General features: G+C 52.1%; 2 protein-coding genes across 3 annotated transcripts in view; one reads left to right on the top strand and one right to left on the bottom strand.

Moving 5' to 3' along the window:
* Window positions 1–59: 59 nt before the first annotated feature.
* fgf7 (fibroblast growth factor 7) lies at window positions 60–6,620 on the bottom strand (the record flags this gene model as incomplete). The annotated part of the gene is made up of 5 exons (XM_080498906.1): window positions 6,286–6,620; window positions 5,755–5,990; window positions 4,697–5,478; window positions 397–503; window positions 60–275 (listed from the first exon to the last, which is right to left on the bottom strand). The coding sequence occupies exons 3-5, from the start codon at window positions 4,980–4,982 to the stop codon at window positions 60–62; spliced, it is 609 nt and encodes a 202-aa protein (XP_080355032.1). The 5' UTR covers window positions 4,983–5,478; window positions 5,755–5,990; window positions 6,286–6,620.
* Window positions 6,621–14,864: 8,244 nt separating this feature from the next.
* cops2 (COP9 signalosome subunit 2) overlaps window positions 14,865–25,000 on the top strand; it is a 14,095-nt gene continuing 3,959 nt past the window's right edge. Inside the window, exons 1-11 of one of the 2 annotated variants that reach the window (XM_080495958.1) lie at window positions 14,865–15,056; window positions 15,604–15,717; window positions 16,450–16,527; window positions 19,040–19,165; window positions 20,423–20,512; window positions 20,700–20,777; window positions 21,733–21,907; window positions 22,519–22,697; window positions 22,769–22,821; window positions 23,238–23,335; window positions 24,178–24,261. In XM_080495958.1, the coding sequence (XP_080352084.1) occupies window positions 15,003–15,056; window positions 15,604–15,717; window positions 16,450–16,527; window positions 19,040–19,165; window positions 20,423–20,512; window positions 20,700–20,777; window positions 21,733–21,907; window positions 22,519–22,697; window positions 22,769–22,821; window positions 23,238–23,335; window positions 24,178–24,261 (1,129 nt within the window). In that variant the 5' untranslated portion in view covers window positions 14,865–15,002. Of the gene's footprint in view, window positions 15,057–15,603; window positions 15,718–16,449; window positions 16,528–19,039; window positions 19,181–20,422; window positions 20,513–20,699; window positions 20,778–21,732; window positions 21,908–22,518; window positions 22,698–22,768; window positions 22,822–23,237; window positions 23,336–24,177; window positions 24,262–25,000 lie in introns of both variants that reach the window. The other variant, XM_080495957.1, reaches the window with a different exon arrangement.

Below are 25,000 nucleotides of genomic sequence, written 5' to 3'. Positions count from 1 at the left end.
GTCCACTCTCTGGTGTCTCCCTGGTGTCTCCCAGGTGTCTCTCTAGTGTGTCTCTGGTGTCAGTCCACTCTCTGGTCTTCCTCCCTGCACTTCATGGGGATGAAGTGAGATGCCACATGCTCCCTCCTGGTCTTCTTCCCTCTCAGTGTCCTCCCCTTCTGAGACAAGGCAATGAACATTTCTTTGCCGTTTTTAGTCCATCTAGCGGAGGAATAAGCGTTGAAGTAGTTTTCTAGGAAAACCTCCTTGAAGTTGCAGTTTTCGTTGTAGATCCTCTGCAGGGGAAAGACATTTCTGTAAACAACATTCATTTCATGTCCCATCATTTGATGGACGAATCAAGTTCAACGATCTCCTCCTGAGCCTTGAACCACACGCGTCTCCCCGCAGCCCTACCTTGCCTTGCAGCTGTCCAGCCTTGTTCATGGAGATGTAATACTGGCTCTTCACCCCCTTGATGGCCAGCACCCCCCCCTCAGACACCGTCCTGATCTCCAGGATACCTGCCAGGCAGTCCAAAAGAGAGACAAGTGAGACGTACAACAGGGCGGGTAAGACCCTGTCTGCGCCCGTCCGTCCCTCCGGTCCTCACTGCACTCGGCGTCTGTCTTCATGAGGGACAGAGACGAGGCTCTGCTGACTCATCAGCTGTCCTGGGTGGCCGCGAGACAAACCGCAGCCTGTCCCACTGCACATGTGGGAGACGGATCAGATGTCCCCCCCGGGACGGACAAAATGGCCTCCTTGCTTAAAGCTTTGCACCCCACACTTTAGACATGCCCTTCAAATCTGTGGACACGAGCAGCACGACTTCTTGTCTTACGTTACCCAGGAAGCTTTAAACACTTAATTCATTTATTGTCTGAAGACTTGAAGCTTTAAAAACTTAAGTAATTTATTGTCTGAAGACTTGAAGCTTTAAAAACTTAATTAATTTATTGTCTGAAGACTTGAAGCTTTAAAAACTTAAGTAATTTATTGTCTGAATACTTGAAGCTTTAAAAACTTAAGTAATTTATTGTCTGAATACTTGAAGCTTTAAAAACTTAATTAATTTATTGTCTGAAGACTTGAAGCTTTAAAAACTTTATTTATTTATTGTCTGAAAACTTGAAGCTTTAAAAACTTTATTTATTTATTGTCTGAAAACTTGAAGATTTAAAAACGTTATTTATTGTCTGAAGACTTGAAGCTTTAAAAACACGTCAAAAGGCTGAACTTGTTGTCATATAAGAGAAAAGCCGGCGATGCAGGCTGCAGCAACTCCTATGAACATTAAAGTATTTAGAGCAAAATGTTTCCTACACTGAATATTAGGGAGGATTTTGTAGAGACGATATGTTTTGTTTATCATTTCTGTTAAGTTGTTAAATTGACAGAATCCGAAGAATTGACAGAATGTGAAGCTTCTGTCAAACCTTCACACTTCAGCTCTTCCTGCCGTCAGTGACTCTAAGAGTTGTGGACAGATTGTGCAGGAATTCCTCTGGGAGAAGAAAGAGAAGAAAGGGAAGAAAGAGAAGAAAGGGAAGAAAGAGAAGAAAGGGAAGAAAGAGAAGAAGGAGAAGAAAGAGAAGAAAGGAGAGAAAGAGAACAAAGGGAAGAAAGAGAACAAAGGGTAGAAAGGGATAAAAGGGAAGAAAGAGAACAAAGGGAAGAACGAGAACAAAGAGAAGAAAGAGAACAAAGGGAAGAAAGAGAAGAAAGGGAAGAAAGAGAAGAAAGGGTAGAAAGGGAAGAAAGAGAAGAAAGGCAATAAAGAGAAGAAAGGGAAGAAAGAGAAGAAAGAGTAGAAAGGGAAGAAAGAGAAGAAAGGGAAGAAAGAGAACAAAGTAGAGAAAGGGAAGAAAGAGAAGAAAGGAAAGAAAGAGAACAAAGGGAAGAAAGAGAACAAAGGGAAGAAAGAGAACAAAGGGAAGAAAGAGAACAAAGGAGAGAAAGAGAAGAAAGGGAAGAAAGAGAAGAAAGGGAAGAAAGAAAAGAAAGAGAAGAAAGGGAAGAAAGAGAAGAAAGGGAAGAAAGAGAAGAAAGGGATGAAAGAGAAGAAGGGGAAGAAAGAGAAGAAAGGGATGAAAGAGAAGAAGGGGAAGAAAGAGAAGAAGGGGAAGAAAAAGAAAGGGAAGAAGGGGAAGAGCTCCATTAGAGCTCCATTAGAGCTCGTCAGAGCGACGTAGAGCAGCTCGGCTCACGTTCACCAGATCACTACCAGATGGCAGAATCCCAACGGTGGAATGTTGTTTGTGTCCTGGTGGCACTTGATATTTCACTGTTTACTCGTTTTAAATAGCCTCGTTTTCTTTTCTCGGTCGGTCTCATGCTGGTGCTTCTCACTTTTCCAGTCTCGGATTATTCTAAATGTTCTGCATGAACACATGAATGAGCGGCTGAGTCTTCATGTTGATGCTTCGACTGGCGTCAGCTTGAACAACTTTACTGGATTTATGAACTGATTTTTGTTGAAATCCCTCATTTCTGTTTTCTCCAAATGCTGCTGTGCTTTTTGTTTCCATTCACTGGTGAAGACGAGGCCAAGATATTTAGGAAAGAAGAGAATAGAACTATTTATATAGCAGATTTTACACACGTGTGTCACAAGGTTCTTTACAGCATTACATTTCAGAGTAATTTAAGTGTAAGAGTAACTATGTCAGGCTAAACTATTGACTAAACTCTGCAAACAACCAGATTCAGCAGCGGTTGATGTTTTGTGATATCAGATGTCACATGTTGGTTTGTTGTGGCTCATTAAAGAAATAATGTTGATTTTGTTAAACTCGCCATCAATGTTCAGCCAGTTGCTCGGTGAAACAATAAAGCGTTTATTAGTTGTTTTCCCAGAAGGCGGAGCTGACGAGCAGTTAAACGCAGGCCAGGACTGACACTTTCAATCTTCCTCCAATCGATCCTCTAAATCCACTGCAGAGACAAAACACTTGTTGGCTTCACAGGACTTCACTGAAGGAAAGTCTGGATTTTGGTTCGAGACACAAGAGGAATGTTGAAGCCAAGAATTAGGCGGCTTCAAGTTTCTTGTTTTGGTTTCTGCTTTTTCTTTTTATACTCTGGGTGCTTTTTGTTGTTCTTCTGATTGTATAAAAAGAAAAGCCTCCATGAGAGCCGTCCCTCAGGAGGCCTCGTCCCTCAGGAGCCCTCGTCCACCAGACAGGGAATCACTGATTTATTACACATGCATCTGGCGGAGCTGCTCATCAAGGGTTGTTGGTAGAACTGGTGTTTGTGCTGCTCGCGTGCGACGGCCAGCCGCATGTGGGCGTTTCTCTTCTTCTGTCTTTCATTGCCAGTTGTTGCACAAGCGTCTTTTTCTGCGAGGCGTCTCGCCTTCCAGCCAACATTCCAGCTGCAGCGTCAGATAGGAGGAAACGATAACTACTGGAAACAAGCTCACCGGGACCGAAAACAACTGTCTGACAAGTCAGAGCCTCAGAGTGACCATCGGGGTGACATGTCTGTCTGTCTGTCTGTCTGTCTGTCTGTCTGTCTGTCTGTCTGTCTGTCTGTCTGTCTGTCTGTCTGTCTGTCTCTGTCTCTGTAAACTAATTATTCTCCATCCAAGACATCTGGCTTGTTTGAGTTGTTTCTCATGGATTCATCATTTATCTTCTCATATTATAAAAATGTTTTCTATTTGTTTGTCATTGTGATTCTTGAGATTCTAGAGTTTCTCTGAACTCAAAACTTCCTGACGGAGTCCAGGAGGTTTTCTTCACTTCCTTCAGCCTGAGTTTTACAATCAGCCCAAACCTCCACCTGCTTCCCTTCACTACAGTCAGACTGTCTGATCAGACCGACTCCAGTCATTGATCAGACTCTCCAGTCATTGATCAGACTCTCCAGTCATTGATCAGACTCTCCAGTCTTTGATCAGACTCTACAGTCTTTGATCAGACTCTCCAGTCATTGATCAGACTCTCCAGTCATTGATCAGACTCTACAGTCTTTGATCAGACCGACTCCAGTCTTTGATCAGACTCTCCAGTCATTGATCAGACTCTACAGTCATTGATCAGACTCTCCAGTCATTGATCAGACTCTACAGTCATTGATCAGACTCTACAGTCTTTGATCAGACCGACTCCAGTCTTTGATCAGACTCTCCAGTCATTGATCAGACTCTACAGTCATTGATCAGACTCTACAGTCATTGATCAGACTCTACAGTCATTGATCAGACTCTACAGTCTTTGATCAGACCGACTCCAGTCTTTGATCAGACTCTACAGTCATTGATCAGACTCTACAGTCATTGATCAGACTCTACAGTCATTGATCAGACTCTACAGTCATGACCACATCCAGACGATGTCACGTTCAGGAAAAGAGCTCATGTTCCACATATTGGAGGAACTGAGAGGGAAACCCTCCGTCCCCTACAGAGGACTGGTGTCCAGCCTGAAAGGGGACCAGTCCCCTAGTCCAGCCTGAAAGGGGACCAGTCCCCTAGTCCAGCCTGAAAGAGGACCAGTCCCCTACAGAGGACTGGTGTCCAGCCTGAAAGAGGACCGGTCCCCTACAGAGGACTGGTGTCCAGCCTGAAAGAGGACCAGTCCCCTACAGAGGACTGGTGTCCAGCCTGAAAGAGGACCGGTCCCCTACAGAGGACTGGTGTCCAGCCTGAAAGGGGACCAGTCCCCTACAGAGGACTGGTGTCCAGCCAGTGGGACCAGCAGAGACTCACTGTGGCAGTTGGTGGGGTCTGAAGTCCCGTTGATGTTCCCCGAGTCGTCGATGGCGAGGAACCACTGCGTGCGGCTGAACAGCTGTCGGATGCGGACGTCTCCTCCCTCCATGTAGTCGGAGTTGCTGGTGTGGCGCTCGTGCTTGGAGCAGTTCATGATGGCGGCCAGTCGCTCTGGACTGCAGTCAGTGTCGACCACGACCACGCCGCCCAGCAGGAAGACGGCGTGCAGGTAGAGTCCAGACCACAGGTTCTGAAGGTTCCAGGTCCGCGTCCATTGGCGCATTATAATAGAAAGCAGTGGGGATCAATGAGCCACATGCTGAAATGCCAGTTAGAGATCTGTGCACTCTCTCAGCCCGTGACCCCCGGGCCCACAACCCCTGACCTCTGACCCCCGGGCCCACAACCCCTGACCTCTGACCCCCGGGCCCTGGCCCCTGGCTGCTTTGCAGGGATTCCTGGCGGGACCCTGTGGAGGAGGACCGGTTGGCAGGAGAGCGATGCCAGAAGAAGCTGGATCACCGTGGGACGTGATGGAGCCTCGTCCTCAGTGGTGGCGCACCACCTCCACCTCCTCCACCACCTCAGTCCTCAGTGGTGGCGCACCACCTCCACCTCCTCCACCACCTCAGTCCTCAGTGGTGGCGCACCACCTCCACCTCCTCCACCACCTCAGTCGTCAGTGGCGGCGCACCACCTCCACCTCCACCTCATCGTCTGGAGCCTGAAGTCCCACCAGCAACACGACAGTCCGTCCAGAAAGGTTCAGCAGGACGTCACTCAAGAAAGGAAAAAATTTAAATATAATGAATTACAATAATCACACAATACTTAGTCTCACATTTTATAAACTATAAATGTAAAACAACTTCAAGTTCTGTTCAGATCAATGTCTGGTACATTTATTCAGTCACTCACAAACACGTCTTACATGTATGGACAGTTTGTTTTATCAAATCAAACTTCATAAAGCAATGTTTATACATCATGTAGCACAAAGTGCTTTACATGCTTTAAACAACAACAATGAAATACGAAGGTATTTAAAGACTTACATGTGACGACAGCCGCTTCCTTCAGCCACAGTTTGATTTGAGAAGTTGAGATGTGAAGCTGCAGCAGTAAAACAACCCCAGCGCAGCAGCGGGGCAGCGGCGCGTCCTCCTCCTCCTGCTCCTTGCCGCCGCGGCGCTCTTCTTAGATCAATGCCTCCTGCTGACCTCACTGGAGAGCAATTAGCTCCCAGCCAGTCGGCTCTCTGGCCCAGATGCTGCTTCCTGCTGCTGCTCGCCTGCAGACATGAGACGGAGCAGTGGACCTCCACCCACCACCAGCTCCACGCTGCCCAACTACTCTCACTACAGCTGCATGCACACCCTTCTCACTGGCAGAACTGACTCCAGCCCCTTTCTGTGTTTTCCACTAAATCGCTCTGGCGCTTTGCATGTTACACCTTATAGTGACTCACGTTTACTTTAATGGCTGACGGAGTACTTCCTGTAATGACGGAGCTCCCATCATTCCAAATGTCACCATTAATTAGTGGCTTTGACTCGGCTGCACACAGTTGTTCAGGATTTACTAACCGGAGAGAGAAGAGCCACTTCAAAGCAGAGAAGAGCCACTTCAAAGCAGATCTTCAGCTCCGTCCGTCTGCAGCAGGACGTGGAAGCAGTAAGTTACGCTGGCAGGTTCCATCCAGCAGAGGCCTTCACTGTCATCTTCATGTCGGCTCACGCATCCTTCACTTTGGGTGTTTGTATTTAAAGACCCGGTTTATTGCCTTACATACCTGCCTTCCCTGGGACTCCCTACTTCAAAAGTTTATATGGGCCCTAATGACGCCCCCTGGTGACGCCCCCCGGTGCTCCGGGACACTCTTCTGGCTGCAGCAGGTCGTAAAGACCTGGTCTATTAGGTGTCAGTCATCTGTCCCCTCCGTCACCTCAGACTGCTCCAGAGGACGACTCTCATCCTTTCATCTTCACCAGTCATCTTGTCCAACATGAGAGATATTTTCACTCACTTCCTGTAAAACAGTACTTTTTCCAGTTGGACAGTGTCTTCCTGCAGACGATGCTCAGGACCTGGGACAGGTCGTCCATGTGGGAGGACGAGGGGGGACACCTGAGTCCTGAGCACTGCCTTTGAAATGTCCAACAACAGACGATCAGACTTACAGATCTGGAGGAAGACAGACTGTCCCAAACCCAGTGATTCTGTTGTATTTGGCTGCAGGTCTCAACCCCCGGGAGTCTGCAGGGTGGAGGTCCTGAAGGACCCCCACCCCCGGGAGTCTGCAGGGTGGAGGTCCTGAAGGACCCCCAACCCCCGGGAGTCTGCAGGGTGAAGGTCCTGAAGGACCCGGGCCTCTAGTGTGGGTCTGCTGGAGAGGACCTTGGTCCTGCATCGTCTTCCTCCTTCAGCCAGGTGTTAGTCGTGTCCCCAAAGCTCATGTCTCTGCTCCATCACTCTGCTCCACCCCTCTGCTCCTCCATCACTCTCTTCCATCCCTCTCCTCCACCCCTCTGCTCCTCCATCACTCTCTTCCATCCCTCTCCTCCACCCCTCTGCTCCTCCATCAATCTGCTCAGCACTAAATAAAATAAATCTCTGGCAGTGATAAAACAGTGAGTTTCCACTATTACTGCTCTCAGCATTCCTGGAGGGAAGAGTGTCTCTGTCTCTCTGTGTCTCTGTGTCTGTCTCTGTCTCTCTCTCTCTGTGTCTCTGTCTCTTCCAGTGAGATGGACAATCATCTCTAAAGTCAGTCTATTCTTGGTTCTATAGTTTCAGCGTTTCTAAATTCCACCATAATTGAGGATCTCCTGAGACGAAGCCTCATGACTGGTGGAGGTCTGGAACTGAGCAGTGTCCAGACCTCCACCAGTCCACCACCACCACCACCACCACCACCAGTCCACCACCACCACCAGTCCACCACCACCACCACCACCACCACCACCAGTCCACCACCACCACCAGTCCACCACCACCACCACCACCAGAACTTGTTCTGGTAGAACCTGGTGTTCTGATAAGAACTTGTTCTGGTAGAACCCGGTGTTCTGGTAGAACCCGGTGTTCTGGTGACGGCTGTCGGTTCCTAGAGGAGTTCAGCTCAACACCAACTCTTCTTCTTCTCTGGTGTGAATCAGAGTCGATATTTGGATTAATCAAGACGTCGATGTGAGAAAAATCTTCATCCTCTGAACAGTTTTTCTTTCATTAACTCTTTTTATTCATGTTATCTTGAACCACGTTGGGCCTTTCATCTTCCTGCTCTTCTCACAACCTGACAGCAGTTTGGAATATGGTTCTTTTTCTGGCAGACTCGTATTGTGAGGTCATAGAGAAGAACTCAGCAGGAAACTATGTGACTTTGACTTGTTTGGACGACGGCTGAGCTGCGATGACGTGGAGAAGCTGCTGATGAGATGAAAGCCTGACGAAGCTGCTGAGGAGATCAAAGCCTGACGTGTCAGTGGTTCTGTCTGTTCCTTTCAAAACAGTTAGACGTTCCTGCCTGGAGACAGACTCTGTGAGGAAAGGTACTTTACTTCATTTTACAATGTCGTTATCTTCTGACAAAAGTACTTGCAGAAACTCCCCCAGTCCAAAGAGGAGTAATGTGTCGCCACGGCAACGCTCCTGGAACCTGCTTCGTTTAACTCCGCCCACCTTTTCTTCCTCTGCTGGACGTTACTCTGACGGGGTCAAAGGTCACAGTGTCTCAGTGCTTCATTAAAGTGTCCCGTCATCACTTTGGGGGGGGGGGGGGGGGGGGGGTCCTGATAGGGTGTGTGTGTGTGTGTGTGTGTGTGTGTGTGTGTGTCCGTGCTGCTGGAACACAACAAGCCTCCATGTGTTTCTGTTTACCTGCAACATCTGTTGTTCTCATAAAAGCAGTGAGACGTTCAATTAGCGTCGTTCTGCCGAGCAACAAGCTCAACGAGTTCTCATCCTGCTGCTCAACGTCACACCATGAGGTTCTCATCCTGCTGCTCAATGTCTCACCATGAGGTTCTCATCCTGCTGCTCAACGTCACACCATGAGGTTCTCATCCTGCTGCTCAACATCACACCATGAGGTTCTCATCCTGCTGCTCAACGTCTCACCATGAGGTTCTCATCGTCTGTTTGGTCTGGTGGAGCTCAACAAGCGTTTCTACCGCCGGTCGTGAGACAATGAAGAAGAAGAGCTGTCCTGATGGAGACACTGTGGTTTGTCCTGATGGAGACACTGTGGTTTGTCCTGATAGAGACACTGTGATAGAGACACTGTGGTTTGTCCTGATGGAGACACTGTGGTTTGTCCTGATAGAGACACTGTGATAGAGACACTGTGGTTTGTCCTGATAGAGACACTGTGATAGAGACACTGTGGTTTGTCCTGATGGAGACACTGTGGTTTGTCCTGATAGAGACACTGTGGTTTGTCCTGATGGAGACACTGTGATAGAGACACTGTGGTTTGTCCTGATGGAGACACTGTGATAGAGACACTGTGGTTTGTCCTGATGGAGACACTGTGGTTTGTCCTGATGGACAAGCTTCAGGGTGTTTGAGCAGACGAGCTTTCATGTGGTAATAATATTTAAATAACGGCTTTTGATGAAATGAGTTTGACTCACTGGCGACGGGACGTCTTCAGGTGTTTGACTTCGTATTGTAGAACTACATGTAGGGACATTCGTTGTGGGACGTTAAGTAATTGTATGTAAAGTGTGGTCAACACACTTGTAAGGCATCACGACTGTAAATCCCAGCAGGACGTCCTACATCATGTTGGAACTTCTCTATTGTTTATTCCCGTGATAAAACACTTTGTTCAGTGTTGACCGTGAACGTCTCTTGGACGAGTCCCGCCGTCCCCCCAGCATCCTGCCTTCCTGCCATGTTCTTTCCATTAGCAGGAGACGGAGTTCCTGAGCAGACGAGCGGCTGGAGGACTTGGAGACGAGTCGTCCCCCAGCCGGCTGCTCAATGTGCTTCCACTCAGCCGATCTGGAGTTGCGTGAGAGATTTCCATATCTCATCTTGTAAATCAACGGTGAACAGTAGGAACTCCCAGAACCACGTCCAACACGTCTGCTTTCAATCTGGACCCGGGGACCAGCCAGGGCTGTGGGACCACCCTCCAGGACTACTGGACACCTCTGGAGGACACTCACCTCCGGAGGACACTGACCCTCTGGAGGACGCTCACCTCTGGAGGACACTGACCCTCTGGAGGACGCTGACCCTCTGGAGGACACTGACCTCTGGAGGACACTGACCCTCTGGAGGACGCTCACCTCTGGAGGACACTGACCCTCTGGAGGACGCTGACCCTCTGGAGGACACTGACCCTCTGGAGGACGCTCACCTCTGGAGGACGCTGACCCTCTGGAGGACACTGACCTCTGGAGGACACTGACCCTCTGGAGGACACTGACCTCTGGAGGACGCTGACCCTCTGGAGGACGCTGACCCTCTGGAGGACGCTGACCCTCTGGAGGACGCTGACCCTCTGGAGGACACTGACCTCTGGAGGACGCTGACCCTCTGGAGGACACTCACCTCCGGAGGACACTGACCCTCTGGAGGACGCTCACCTCTGGAGGACGCTCACCCCTGGAGGACACTCACCTCTGGAGGACGCTGACCCTCTGGAGGACGCTGACCCTCTGGAGGACACTGACCCTCTGGAGGACGCTGACCCCTGGAGGACACTCACCTCTGGAGGACGCTCACCCCTGGAGGACACTCACCTCACAGTTCACTGTCCTGGACACAGGTCACCTGGTAAAACCCTTGTCCTCTCTCAGGTCCATGGAAGACATCCAGAGCTGGACAGACGACCTGAAGCGGACCGATCAAGAGCAGAAGTTCCTCACATGTGAAGAACCAGATTACATTGAAGCAAAGTGGGAACACAAGTTGGTTTTACATGTTCTGCTCTGGAACCGACTGGAACCACCGGAACCACCAGAACCACCAGAACCACTGGGACCACCAGCACCACCGGAACCACTGGGACCACCAGAACCACCAGAACCACTGGGACCACCAGAACCACTGGGACCACCAGAACCACTGGGACCACCAGAGCCACAGGCGTCCAGAGGGAGAAGGTAGAAACCCCCACAGAACCCAGCAGGAGGGAGCAGCTGACCTGGCGTTACAGGTTTGCTGGTTCAAATCCCACTGCGGGTCCCTGATGCACCATGGTCCGGTTCTCCTGGTCTCATTGATCACATTGATTAGATTCTCTGGGAACCATCTGATCGGCTGTCAGAGGAGGAGTCCAGAGTCCAGGTAGAGTCCAGAGTCCAGCTAGAGTCCAGAGTCCAGGTAGAGGTCAGGTAGAGTCCAGAGTCCAGGTAGAGTCCAGAGTCCAGGTAGAGGTCAGGTAGAGTCCAGAGTCCAGGTAGAGTCCAGAGTCCAGGTAGAGTCCAGGTAGAGTCCAGAGTCCAGGTAGAGGTCAGGTAGAGTCCAGAGTCCAGGTAGAGTCCAGAGTCCAGGTAGAGTCCAGGTAGAGTCCAGAGTCCAGGTAGAGTCCAGGTAGAGTCCAGAGTCCAGGTAGAGGTCAGGTAGAGTCCAGAGTCCAGGTAGAGTCCAGAGTCCAGGTAGAGTCCAGGTAGAGTCCAGAGTCCAGGTAGAGGTCAGGTAGAGTCCAGAGTCCAGGTAGAGTCCAGAGTCCAGCTAGAGTCCAGGTAGAGTCCAGAGTCCAGGTAGAGGTCAGGTAGAGTCCAGCTAGAGTCCAGGTAGAGTCCAGAGTCCAGGTAGAGGTCAGGAGGCGGAGCGTCTCGCTGGACGACTGTCTTCATGGTGACATCATCACATGATGTCACCATGAAGACAGTCGTCCTCTGCTGACAACCTGATGGTTACATAACCAGTGAGCCAAGGCCAAAGTGGAACAGACCTGAAAGTGAGGACCCCCCCATTAAACCCCCACTCACCCCCCATCACCCCCCCCCCCCCAAAAGGCAAGTGCAGAGAAGACAGCATGTCTCCGTCCTCCTCCACCTGCAGCCTCCATCAGTCCAGCTGGTGTCTGTTAAGACATAAAGTAAATGAAAGCCAGACCTGAGGGGTGTGTGTGTGTGTGTGTGTGTGTGTGTGTGTGTGTGTGTGTGTGTGTGTGTGTGTGTGGGGGGGGGGGGGGGGGGGCAGCACTGTACACAACAGTCATTAGGTAATCCATCTGCTCAACGCTTGCATGTTAAGCTGTAATTTTCAGGCTCTGGTGTGTGTGTGTGTGTGTGTGTGTGTGTGTGTGTGTGTGTGTGTGTGTGTGTGTGTGTGTGTGTGTGTGTGTGTGTGTGTGTGTGTGTGTGTGTGTGTGTGTGTGTGTGTGTGTGTGTGTGTTATGAATGTTATTATCTGGATGTCGACTGAACCACAGAAATCAGGGTCTAATACCCCCCACACCTAACACCCCCCCCCCCCTCCCCAACACCCCCCCCCTCCCCAACACACACCCCCCTCCCCAACACCCCCCCTCTCCCCAACACCCCCCCCTCCCCAACACACCCCCCCTCCCCAACACACCCCCTCCCCAACACCCCCCCCCCCCTCCCCAACACACCCCCCCTCCCCAACACACCCCCTCCCCAACACACCCCCTCCCCAACACACCCCCTCCTCCCCAACACACCCCCCCCTCCCCAACACCCCCCCTCCAATCCACAGTCGAGGGTCTTTGACCACACATTATATTATTTTATATTTGCTGCTTCTATTGTTTACATGTGAACTTTAATATGGACAGGGGAGTCCTGTCCTCCTGTCTGTCTGTCCTCCTGTCCTGTCCTCCTGTCTGTCTGTCCTCCTGTCCTGTCCTCCTGTCTGTCTGTCCTCCTGTCTGTCTGTCCTCCTGTCCGTCTGTCTTCCTGTCTGTCCGTCCTCCTGTCCGTCTGTCTTCCTGTCTGTCTGTCCTCCTGTCTGTCTGTCCTCCTGTCCTGTCCTCCTGTCTGTCTGTCCTCCTGTCCTCCTGTCTGTCCGTCCTCCTGTCCTGTCTTCCTGTCCTCCTGTCTGTCTCTGCTTTGCCTTATAAGAACAGTGGTTGTTTCATGCCCCCCCCCCTCCCCCCCCAGAAGTGTTGAAGAAACAAGGTCAGTGTCATAAAGAACAAATGAGATCCACCAGGAACTTTCTACATGTTTTCTAAAGGCTGTGATGATAAATCAGGATGAGTCAGTGTCCACATGTCCATGTGTCCATGTGTCCACACTTCATCGCTGCTCCAACCGTGCGTGTACACACACACACACACACACACACACACACACACACACACACACACACACACACACACACACACACACACACACACACACACACACACACACACACACACACACACACACACACACACAGGTCAGCTGCTCTCAAGACGTCATAAAAAATGCAGCAACACTGTCAGTGTGAACATGAAGCATTATATTGCAGAAGAAAGGGGGGAGGAGGGAGGGAGGGAGGAGAGAGGCTGCCAATGTTCTCTCTGTGTGGCTGGAGGAGTCACGGAACCCCCCCACTACACACACACACACACACACACACACACACACACACACACACACACACACACACACACACACACACACACACACACGAACGTGACTCACTGGAATCTCACCTCAACAACTGCTGCTTTGCTCACATTGACATACATTCATCTGGTGGAGGATGGAGGGTGGAGGATGAGGGTGGAGGGAGGAGGGTGGAAGGTAGAGGGTGGAGAGAGGAGAGTGGAGGGTGGAGGTGAGGAAGGATCATGGAGAGAAAAGGATTCAAACATTGACCAGCACCTCCTGAACTCCTTCCTCCAGTTGAGGGTGGAGCTGAAGGTTCATGCTGCACAGCTCCACCCGAAAGACTGACTAGTTAACGAAGAGAAGAGTTTCTAGTCACTAGTTAACCAAGGATGAAGAGCAGCTCCACCATGTAGGAGGAAGAGGAGGAAGAGCAGCTCCACCATGCAGGAGGAAGAGGAGGAAGAACAGCTCCACCATGCAGGAGGAAGAGGAGGAAGAGCAGCTCCACCATGCAGGAGGAAGAGGAGGAAGAGGAGCTCCACCATGCAGGAGGAAGAGGAGGAAGAGGGGCTCCACCATGCAGGAGGAAGAGGAGGAAGAGCAGCTCCACCATGCAGGAGGAAGGGCAGCTCCACCATGCAGGAGGAAGAGGAGGAAGAGGAGCTCCACCATGCAGGAGGAAGAGGAGGAAGAGCAGCTCCACCATGCAGGAGGAAGGGCAGCTCCACCATGCAGGAGGAAGAGGAGGAAGAGGAGCTCCACCATGCAGGAGGAAGAGGAGGAAGAGGAGCTCCACCATGCAGGAGGAAGAGGAGGAAGAGGGGCTCCACCATGCAGGAGGAAGAGGAGCTCCACCATGCAGGAGGAAGAGGAGGAAGAGGAGCTCCACCATGCAGGAGGAAGAGGAGGAAGAGGAGCTCCACCATGCAGGAGGAAGAGGAGGAAGAGCAGCTCCACCATGCAGGAGGAAGAGGGGGAAGAGCAGCTCCACCATGCAGGAGGAAGAGGAGCTCCACCATGCAGGAGGAAGAGGAGCTCCACCATGCAGGAGGAAGAGGAGGAAGAGCAGCTCCACCATGCAGGAGGAAGAGGAGGAAGAGGAGCTCCACCATGCAGGAGGAAGAGGAGGAAGAGCAGCTCCACCATGCAGGAGGAAGAGGAGGAAGAGCAGCTCCACCATGCAGGAGGAAGAGGAGGAAGAGGGGCTCCACCATGCAGGAGGAAGAGGAGCTCCACCATGCAGGAGGAAGAGGAGGAAGAGCAGCTCCACCATGCAGGAGGAAGAGGAGGAAGAGCAGCTCCACCATGCAGGAGGAAGAGGAGGAAGAGGAGCTCCACCATGCAGGAGGAAGAGGAGGAAGAGGGGCTCCACCATGCAGGAGGAAGAGGAGGAAGAGCAGCTCCACCATGCAGGAGGAAGAGGAGGAAGAGCAGCTCCACCATGCAGGAGGAAGAGGAGGAAGAGGGGCTCCACCATGCAGGAGGAAGAGGAGGAAGAGGAGCTCCACCATGCAGGAGGAAGAGGAGGAAGAGCAGCTCCACCATGCAAGAGGAAGAGGAGGAAGAGGGGCTCCACCATGCAGGAGGAAGAGGAGGAAGAGCAGCTCCACCACGCGGATCCCTGCAGTGACGCGCTATGAGGACCAGACGCGGTCCCACAGCGCCATCTATAGGCGGAGGCGCGTCGCTGCTTTTGGCCGCCCGGAGTCACCGCCTCCCCGCTGCACCACACGGCACAGGCCGGGCTGCCTCTCTCTCCTCCGCACTGCCGCACCAAGATGTCTGACATGGAGGACGACTTCATGTGCGACGACGAGGAGGACTACGACCTGGTATTTGCTCTGCAGCCGCCTTTTGTGTGTCCAAACCGGCTGTTGGTCTGCGGAGCGGCGCGGGGGCGGCGGTCCGGGCTAGCCGGACCTAGCCCCCCGCCGTTAGCCGCCGGAGCTAGCCCTCCGCCGTTAGCCGCCGGAGCTAGCCCGCCTGCATCACGCTCGCCTACTGGCCTGCTCACCGCGCTTTAGGTCCAGCCGCCCCGCGGCCGACCGGCGCTCGGTGTCCGGTAAACACGGTCGGTAGCCCGCGTGCGGCGCGGGCTACTGGAGCTCGTGCTGCTGGAGCGGCTAGCGGCTCGGAGCTAAGTGATGCTAACGGGTGTAGCTCAGTGCAGCTAACGTGTGCAGCTAAGTGCCGCTAACGTGTGTAGCTCAGTGCCGCTAACGTGTGTAGCTCAGTGCCGCTAACGGGTGTAGCTAAGTGGTGCTAACGGGTGTAGCTAAGTGATGCTAATGCAGCAGAAACAGCTGGAGCGCCGCTCCACGTCGCTCGTTCCGCCTCCATGTTGCGGGTCACGTGACCTTGTTTGGTTTCTTTAACCAGGAATATTCGGAGGACAGCAACTCGGAGCCCAACGTGGACCTGGAGAACCAGTACTACAACTCCAAGGCCCTGAAGGAGGACGATCCCAAAGCAGCGCTCAGCAGCTTCCAGAAGGTGGCGCCCTCCTCCTCCTCCTCCTGCTCCTGCTGCTGCTGCTCCTCCTCCTCCTCCTCCTGCTGCTCCCTCTCCTCCTGCTCCTGCTGCTGCTGCTCCTCCTCCTCCTCCTGCTGCTGCTGCTCCTCCTCCTCCTCCTCCTGCTGCTCCCTCTCCTCCTGCTCCTGCTGCTGCTCCTCTTCCTCCTCCTGCTCCTGCTCCTCCTCCTTCTGCTCCCTCTCCTCCTGCTCCTGCTGCTGCTCCTCTTCCTCCTCCTGCTCCTGCTCCCTCTCCTCCTGCTCCTGCTGCTGCTCCTCTTCCTCCTCCTGCTCCTGCTCCCTCTCCTCCTGCTCCTGCTGCCGCTCCTCTTCCTCCTCCTGCTCCTGCTCCTCCTCCTTCTGCTCCCTCTCCTCCTGCTCCTGCTGCTGCTCCTCCTCCTTCTGCTCCCTCTCCTCCTGCTCCTCCGGCTCCTCCTACTCCTGCTGCTGCTCCTCCTCCTCCACGTCCTCTCCCACCTCCTCCGGCTCCTCCTACTCCTCCTGCTGCTGCTCCTCCTCCTCCACGTCCTCTCCCACCTCCTCCTGCTGCTGCTGCTCCTTCTCCACCTCCTGCTGCTGCTCCTCCTCCCTCTCCTCCTCCTCATCCTCCTCTTCTCCCTCTCCTCCTCCTCCTGCTCCTCCTCTCTCTCCTCCCCTCCCTCCGCTCCTCCTCCTCCTCCACCTCCATCATCTCACCAGCAGTCTTGTCTCCCAGGTTCTGGAGCTGGAAGGAGAGAAAGGCGAATGGGGATTCAAAGCACTTAAACAGATGATTAAAATCAACTTTAAGCTGGTAAGTTGTGACGCAACCGCTCAGGTGATAGGTCTGTTAGTGAGATCACTGCTAGTGAGAGGTCTGTTAGTGAGAGGTCTGTTAGTGAGAGGTCTGTTAGTGAGATAACTGCTCAGGTGATAGGTCTGTTAGTGAGAGGTCTGCTAGTGAGAGGTCTGTTAGTGAGATCACTGCTAGTGAGAGGTCTGTTAGTGAGATCACTGCTAGTGAGGGGTCTGCTAGTGAGAGGTCTGTTAGTGAGATCACTGTTAGTGAGAGGTCTGTTAGTGAGATCACTGTTAGTGAGAGGTCTGTTAGTGAGATCACTGCTAGTGAGAGGTCTGTTAGTGAGATCACTGTTAGTGAGATCACTGTTAGTGAGAGGTCTGTTAGTGAGATCACTGCTAGTGAGAGGTCTGTTAGTGAGATCACTGTTAGTGAGATCACTGTTAGTGAGTGGTCTGTTAGTGAGATCACTGTTAGTGAGTGGTCTGTTAGTGAGAGGTCTGTTAGTGAGTGGTCTGTTAGTGAGAGGTCTGTTAGTGAGATCACTGTTAGTGAGAGGTCTGTTAGTGAGATCACTGTTAGTGAGAGGTCTGTTAGTGAGAGGTCTGTTAGTGAGATCACTGCTAGTGAGAGGTCTGTTAGTGAGATCACTGTTAGTGAGAGGGCTGTTAGTGAGATCACTGCTAGTGAGAGGTCTGTTAGTGAGATCACTGTTAGTGAGAGGTCTGTTAGTGAGATCACTGCTAGTGAGAGGTCTGTTAGTGAGATCACTGTTAGTGAGAGGTCTGTTAGTGAGATCACTGCTAGTGAGAGGTCTGTTAGTGAGATCACTGCTAGTGAGAGGTCTGTTAGTGAGATCACTGTTAGTGAGAGGTCTGTTAGTGAGATCACTGCTAGTGAGATCACTGTTAGTGAGTGGTCTGTTAGTGAGATCACTGCTAGTGAGAGGTCTGTTAGGGAGATCACTGCTAGTGAGAGGTCTGTTAGTGAGAGGTCTGTTAGTGAGAGGTCTGTTAGTGAGATCACTGTTAGTGAGATCACTGCTAGTGAGAGGTCTGTTAGTGAAAGGTCTGTTAGTGAGATCACTGTTAGCGAGAGGTCTGTTAGTGAGGGGTCTGTTAGTGAGATCACTGCTAGTGAGAGGTCTGTTAGTGAGATCACTGTTAGTGAGAGGTCTGTTAGTGAGATCACTGTTAGTAAGAGGTCTGTTAGTGAGATCACTGCTAGTGAGATCACTGTTAGTGAGAGGTCTGTTAGTGAGATCACTGCTAGTGAGAGGTCTGTTAGTGAGATCACTGTTAGTGAGAGGTCTGTTAGTGAGATCACTGTTAGTGAGATCACTGCTAGTGAGATCACTGCTAGTGAGAGGTCTGTTAGTGAGATCACTGCTAGTGAGAGGTCTGTTAGTGAGATCACTGCTAGTGAGAGGTCTGTTTGTGAGATCACTGCTAGTGAGATCACTGTTAGTGAGAGGTCTGTTAGTGAAATCACTGTTAGTGAGAGGTCTGTTAGTGAGATCACTGCTAGTGAGTGGTCTGTTAGTGAGATCACTGTTAGTGAGAGGTCTGTTAGTGAGATCACTGTTAGTGAGAGGTCTGTTGGTGAGATCACTGTTAGTGAGAGGTCACTGTTAGTGAGGGCTCTGTTAGTGAGGGCTCTGTTAGTGAGGGCTCTGTTAGTGAGGGGTCTGTTAGTGGGAGGTCTGTTAGTGGGAGGTCTGTTAGTGGGAGGTCTGTTAGTGAGAGGTCTGTTAGTGAGGTCTGTTAGTGAGAGGTCTGTTAGTGAGAGGTCTGTTAGTGAGAGGTCTGTTAGTGAGAGGTCTGTTAGTGAGATCACTGTTAGTGAGAGGTCTGTTAGTGAGAGGTCTGTTAGTGAGAGGTCTGTTAGTGAGATCACTGCTAGTGAGAGGTCTGTTTGTGAGATCACTGTTTGTGAGATCACTGTTAGTGAGAGGTCTGTTAGTGAGAGGTCTGTTAGTGAGATCACTGTTAGTGAGATCACTGTTAGTGAGAGGTCTGTTAGTGAGATCACTGTTAGTGAGAGGTCTGTTAGTGAGAGGTCTGTTAGTGAGAGGTCTGTTAGTGAGATCACTGTTAGTGAGATCACTGTTAGTGAGAGGTCTGTTAGTGAGATCACTGTTAGTGAGAGGTCTGTTAGTGAGAGGTCTGTTAGTGAGAGGTCTGTTAGTGAGATCACTGTTAGTGAGATCACTGTTAGTGAGAGGTCTGTTAGTGAGGGGTCTGTTGGTGAGAGGTCTGTTAGTGAGGGGTCTGTTAGTGAGGGGTCTGTTGGTGAGAGGTCACTGTTACAGGTCAGAGGTCACGGTTCCTCAGTGTTCATGCTGCCACCTCTGGACTTGCAGACCAACTTAGTGAGAGGTCAGTTAGTGAGAGGTCAGTTAGTGAGAGATCAGTTAGTGAGAGGTCAGTATAACAGGTCAGAGGTCAGTATAACAGGTCAGAGGTCAGTATAACAGGTCAGAGGTCACGGTTCCTCAGTGTTCATGCTGCCCCCTCTGGACTTGCAGACCAACTTCCCGGAGATGATGAACCGCTACAAGCAGCTGCTCACCTACATCAGGAGCGCCGTCACCAGGAACTACTCTGAGAAGTCCATCAACTCCATCTTGGACTATATCTCTACGTCCAAACAGGTGTGGATGGAAATTGTGAGAAACTTTTCTTAAACCATTCATGTTTGTCCTTCTGATACCTGAGACATGTCCTTCTGATGTCTGATATATGTGGATGATTCAGCTGGGTGGAGAACGTCTCTCTGTGTCTCTGTCTCCGTCTCTCAGTGTCTGTGTCTCTCTGTCTCTGTCGCTGTGTCTCTTTGTCTCTGTCTCTCCGTCTCTGTGTCTCTGTCTCTCCGTCTCTGTGTCTCTGTCTCTCCATCTCTGTCTCTCCGTCTCTGTGTCTCTGTCTCTCCATCTCTGTGTCTCTGTCTCTCCGTCTCTGTCTCTCCGTCTCTGTGTCTCTGTCTCTCCGTCTCTGTGTCTCTGTCTCTCCGTCTCTGTGTCTCTGTCTCTCCATCTCTGTGTCTCTGTCTCTCCGTCTCTGTCTCTCCGTCTCTCCGTCTCTGTCTCTCCGTCTCTGTGTCTCTGTCTCTCCATCTCTGTGTCTCTGTCTCTCCGTCTCTGTGTCTCTGTCTCTCCGTCTCTGTGTCTCTGTCTCTCCGTCTCTGTGTCTCTGTCTCTCCGTCTCTGTGTCTCTGTCTCTCCATCTCTGTGTCTCTGTCTCCCCGTCTCTGTCTCTCCGTCTCCGTCTCTCCGTCTGTGTTTAGAAGCAGGGGAATGGGCAATGGGGACGTGATTATTATTATTATTATTATTAGAATGAGTCAGATGATGTTCCCAGCATGCACTGCTTCGAACAACAAAATAAACATAAAAGGATCTGTGATCTCGTCGTTCAGAGAAAATTCTGATCATGTGTTAAAGAACGATGTTAAAAGTTTGGCTGCAGCTTGTCAACGTTTATTCTGCATGTTTAGACGTTTACTGAGCATTCTGTGTTTGTCAACATGTTTACTGAGCATTCTGTGTTTGTCAACATGTTTACTGAGCATTCTGTGTTTGTCAACATGTTTACTGAGCATTCTGTGTTTGTCAACATGTTTACTGAGCATTCTGTGTTTGTCAACATGTTTACTGAGCATTCTGTGTTTGTCAACATGTTTACTGAGCATTCTGTGTTTGTCAACATGTTTACTGAGCATTCTGTGTTTGTCAACATGTTTACTGTGAACTTGATTTGAAGCTGAGATTGTTTTTCACCAGGAGACAAAACGAGACATTTGGTTAAATGAAGATTGAAACAATGATTCCTGTTTACAACAATCAGATCCTGAGATGAACTTGTGACGCACCGCTTGTTTATGTCGTTGTTGTTGTTGTTGTTGTTCCCAGATGGACTTGTTACAGGAGTTCTATGAAACAACGCTCGAGGCTTTGAAGGACGCGAAGAACGACCGACTTTGGTTTAAAACCAACACAAAGGTTGGTTATTGAACATTTCCAGGGTGTGACTAGAAGAAGAGGAGGAGGAGGAGGTGGAGGAGGAGGAGGAGGAGGAGGAGGAGGAGGAGGAGGAGGAGGAGGAGGAGGAGGTGGAGGTGGAGGTGGAGGAGGAGGTGGAGGAGGAGGAGGAGGAGGAGGAGGAGGTGAATCCTGTGTTGTTGTTCAGTTGGGGAAACTGTACCTGGAGAGGGAGGAGTACGGAAAGCTCCAGAAGATCCTGCGCCAGCTGCACCAGTCCTGCCAGGTACGTCCTGCTCTGGTTCCACCATTCTGGTTCCACCGCTCTGGTTCCACTGCTCTGGTTCCACTGCTCTGGTTCCACCGCTCTGGTTCCACCGCTCTGGTTCCACCATTCTGGTTCCACCATTCCGGTTCCACTGCTCTGGTTCCACTGCTCTGGTTCCACCGCTCTGGTTCCACCATTCCGGTTCCACTGCTCTGGTTCCACTGCTCTGGTTCCACTGCTCTGGTTCCACCGCTCTGGTTCCACCATTCCGGTTCCACTGCTCTGGTTCCACTGCTCTGGTTCCACCATTCTGGTTCCACTGCTCTGGTTCCACCGCTCTGGTTCCACCCCTCTGGTTCCACCGCTCTGGTTCCACTGCTCTGGTTCCACCATTCTGGTTCCACTGCTCTGGTTCCACCGCTCTGGTTCCACCGCTCTGGTTCCACTGCTCTGGTTCCACCGCTCTGGTTCCACCATTCCGGTTCCACTGCTCTGGTTCCACTGCTCTGGTTCCACCGCTCTGGTTCCACCATTCCGGTTCCACCGCTCTGGTTCCACTGCTCTGGTTCCACCATTCTGGTTCCACTCCTCTGGTTCCACCGCTCTGGTTCCACCCCTCTGGTTCCACCGCTCTGGTTCCACTGCTCTGGTTCCACCATTCTGGTTCCACTGCTCTGGTTCCACCATTCTGGTTCCACTGCTCTGGTTCCACTGCTCTGGTTCCACTGCTCTGGTTCCACTGCTCTGGTTCCACCGCTCTGGTTCCACCGCTCTGGTTCCACTGCTCTGGTTCCACCATTCTGGTTCCACTGCTCTGGTTCCACCGCTCTGGTTCCACCATTCTGGTTCCACCGCTCTGGTTCCACCCCTCTGGTTCCACTGCTCTGGTTCCACCGCTCTGGTTCCACCGCTCTGGTTCCACCGCTCTGGTTCCACTCTACCACGACACGTGTTTGCTGCCTTGCTTGTGCAGACGGACGACGGGGAAGACGACCTGAAGAAAGGAACCCAGCTGCTGGAGATCTACGCCCTGGAGATCCAGATGTACACGGCCCAGAAGAACAACAAGAAGCTCAAGGCCTTGTACGAGCAGTCGCTGCACATCAAGTCGGCCATACCTCACCCGCTCATCATGGGCGTCATCAGAGGTAGGGAGGGCCTGGAGGGGCCTGGAAGGAGGGCCTGGGAGGGTCTGGGAGGGTCTGGGAGGGTCTGGGAGGGCCTGGAGGGGCCTGGGAGGGTCTGGAGGGTCTGGGACGGCCTGGAGGGGCCTGGAAGGAGGGTCTGGGAGGGCCTGGAGGGGCCTGGAGGGGCCTGGAGGGGCCTGGAAGGAGGGTCTGGGAGGGTCTGGGAGGGCCTGGAGGGGCCTGGAAGGAGGGTCTGGGAGGGTCTGGAGGGGCCTGGGAGGAGGGTCTGGGAGGGCCTGGAGGGGCCTGGAAGGAGGGTCTGGGAGGGCCTGGAAGGGTCTAGAAGGGCCTGGGAGGGCCTGGAAGGAGGGTCTGGAAGGGCCTGGAAGGAGGGTCTGGGAAGGTCTGGAGGGGCCTGGAAGGAGGGTCTGGGAGGACCTGGGAGGGCCTGGAGGGGCCTGGAAGGAGGGCCTGGAGGGGCATGGAAGGAGGGTCTGGGAGGGCCTGGAAGGGTCTAGAAGGGCCTGGGAGGGCATGGAAGGGTCGGGGAGGGCCTGGAAGGGTCTGGAAGGGCCTGGAAGGGGGGTCTGGAAGGGCCTGGAATGGCAGTGAGAACCAGTGTCTGCTTTCAGAGTGTGGCGGGAAGATGCATCTGAGGGAGGGCGAGTTTGAAAAGGCTCACACGGATTTCTTTGAGGCCTTCAAGAACTACGACGAGTCCGGGAGCCCGAGGAGGACGACGTGCCTGAAGTACCTGGTCCTGGCCAACATGCTGATGAAGTCTGGGATCAACCCCTTCGACTCTCAGGAGGTAGGGAACCAGCGACCTGCTGCCTGTCCTGGGGAACGTCGGGCTAAAGCTTCTCTTTGTTCTCTTCAAAGGCCAAACCCTATAAGAACGACCCCGAGATCCTGGCCATGACCAACCTAGTGAGGTACGTGTGTTCAAGGTTCAAGGTTCATGTCTGGAGCTCGCTACTACTTGACAGGCTTTAGGGGTTCAGACTGGACCGCAGGGTTCTCCTGCCCGGTTCCTCACAGAACCCTTCCTGCATGTTGAAGGCCACGTTTACACAGACAGTTTAAAGAAAGAAGCTTTTCTTTGTCCAGTGGGACATCAACAGTCATGACCGACTCTCAGTTCCCCCACCGTGAGGGAAACACACTTCTGAAGACTTCCTGAGCTTCTGTTTCCTCCTTCACTCCTTCTGTTCCCACATCATCAGCACAGCTGGAGCACAGTCACATGACTGCAGTGGATTGGACGGTTCCCTGCAGGAGGAACTCTGTGTGGAACCAGGAAGTCTTCCCGCTGCTCACGTTTCTAACGTCTGGCTGCTTCCTCCTGCAGCGCCTACCAGAACAACGACATCACCGAGTTCGAGAAGATCCTGAAGACGAACCACAGTAACATCATGGACGACCCCTTCATCAGGGAGCACATCGAGGGTGAGTGGCGAGCCTGGCGCCGCTTCCTGTCGGCCATTACTAACCTGCTCTGCTCACTGTGGCGCCGCTTCCTGTCGGCCATTACTAACCTGCTCTGCTCACTGTGGCGCCACTTCCTGTCGGCCATTACTAACCTGCTCTGCTCACTGTGGCGCCACTTCCTGTCGGCCATTGCTAACCTGCTCTGCTCACTGTGGCGCCACTTCCTGTCGGCCATTACTAACCTGCTCTGCTCACTGTGGCGCCACTTCCTGTCGGCCATTGCTAACCTGCTCTGCTCACTGTGGTGCCACTTCCTGTCGGCCATTGCTAACCTGCTCTGCTCACTGTGGCGCCACTTCCTGTCGGCCATTGCTAACCTGCTCTGCTCACTGTGGCACCACTTCCTGTCGGCCATTGCTAACCTGCTCTGCTCACTGTGGTGCCACTTCCTGTCGGCCATTGCTAACCTGCTCTGCTCACTGTGGCGCCGCTTCCTGTCGGCCATTGCTAACCTGCTCTGCTCACTGTGGCGCCGCTTCCTGTCGGCCATTGCTAACCTGCTCTGCTCACTGTGGCGCCACTTCCTGTCGGCCATTGCTAACCTGCTCTGCTCACTGTGGCGCCACTTCCTGTCGGCCATTGCTAACCTGCTCTGCTCACTGTGGCGCCTCTTCCTGTCGGCCATTGCTAACCTGCTCTGCTCACTGTGGCGCCACTTCCTGTCGGCCATTGCTAACCTGCTCTGCTCACTGTGGCGCCCCTTCCTGTCGGCCATTGCTAACCTGCTCTGCTCACTGTGGCGCCCCTTCCTGTCGGCCATTGCTAACCTGCTCTGCTCACTGAGTCTTCCTGTGTTCCAGAGCTCCTGCGCAACATTAGAACTCAAGTCCTCATCAAGCTCATCAAGCCCTACACCAGGATCCACATCCCCTTCATCTCCAAGGTCAGTGCTTGAGGTTGAAACGTTTAGTTTCTACATGGAGGATCGTTTCCACAGCGACCATGTGACTGATGATGAAGTGACGGTAGAACCTCGACGACATCCTGGAAGAAAGAGCAGAAGGAAAACACTTCCTGTTCTGAACCAGTCTTCATGGTTCTAATGGGGACAGGAGAACCAGTTCCACCAGGGTGTGATCAGACTGCCTCACATCAAGAACCATGGTTCCAGAAGAGACTGAAACTTCTCAGTGGTTCATGTGTCCAGGAGTTTAAACCTACAAGGTACTCTAAACACACTGGTGCAGATACTTAGAAACATGAACCATTGTGAACAGGTCCAAACCAGATGATGTCATATCAGGTCTCCAGTAATAGTAGTTTGATGTCCCACTAATACAAACTAGTTGTTGAAACACGTCTGAGGGTCTGCTTCCTGATGACGAGCATCAGACCTGGAAAACCTGCAGGGCAGCTCTTAAAGCTGCAGCTCATTAGTTCATCCTGTGTGAGAAACGTCTTTCTAACTTGTGTGTATTGATGGCTTTGATCTTCTACATGGTGTAATTCTGAGATTAACCCTGTGGAGGCGTTTCCCTCCAGTCAGTTAGGGTCACTGACCCTGACCCTAAACCTAACCCTAACCCTAACCCTAAACCTAACCCTAACCCTAACCCTAAACCTGACCCTGACCCTAAACCTGACCCTGACCCTAACCCTAAACCTGACCCTAACCCTAAACCT

This window comes from Blennius ocellaris (genome assembly GCF_963422515.1).
Source record: "Blennius ocellaris genome assembly, chromosome: 1".
In the NCBI taxonomy this organism is placed as follows: Eukaryota; Metazoa; Chordata; class Actinopteri; order Blenniiformes; family Blenniidae; genus Blennius; species Blennius ocellaris.
The sequence above is the reverse complement of the archived record's forward strand: the minus strand, read 5'-3'. Positions and strand labels throughout refer to the sequence as shown.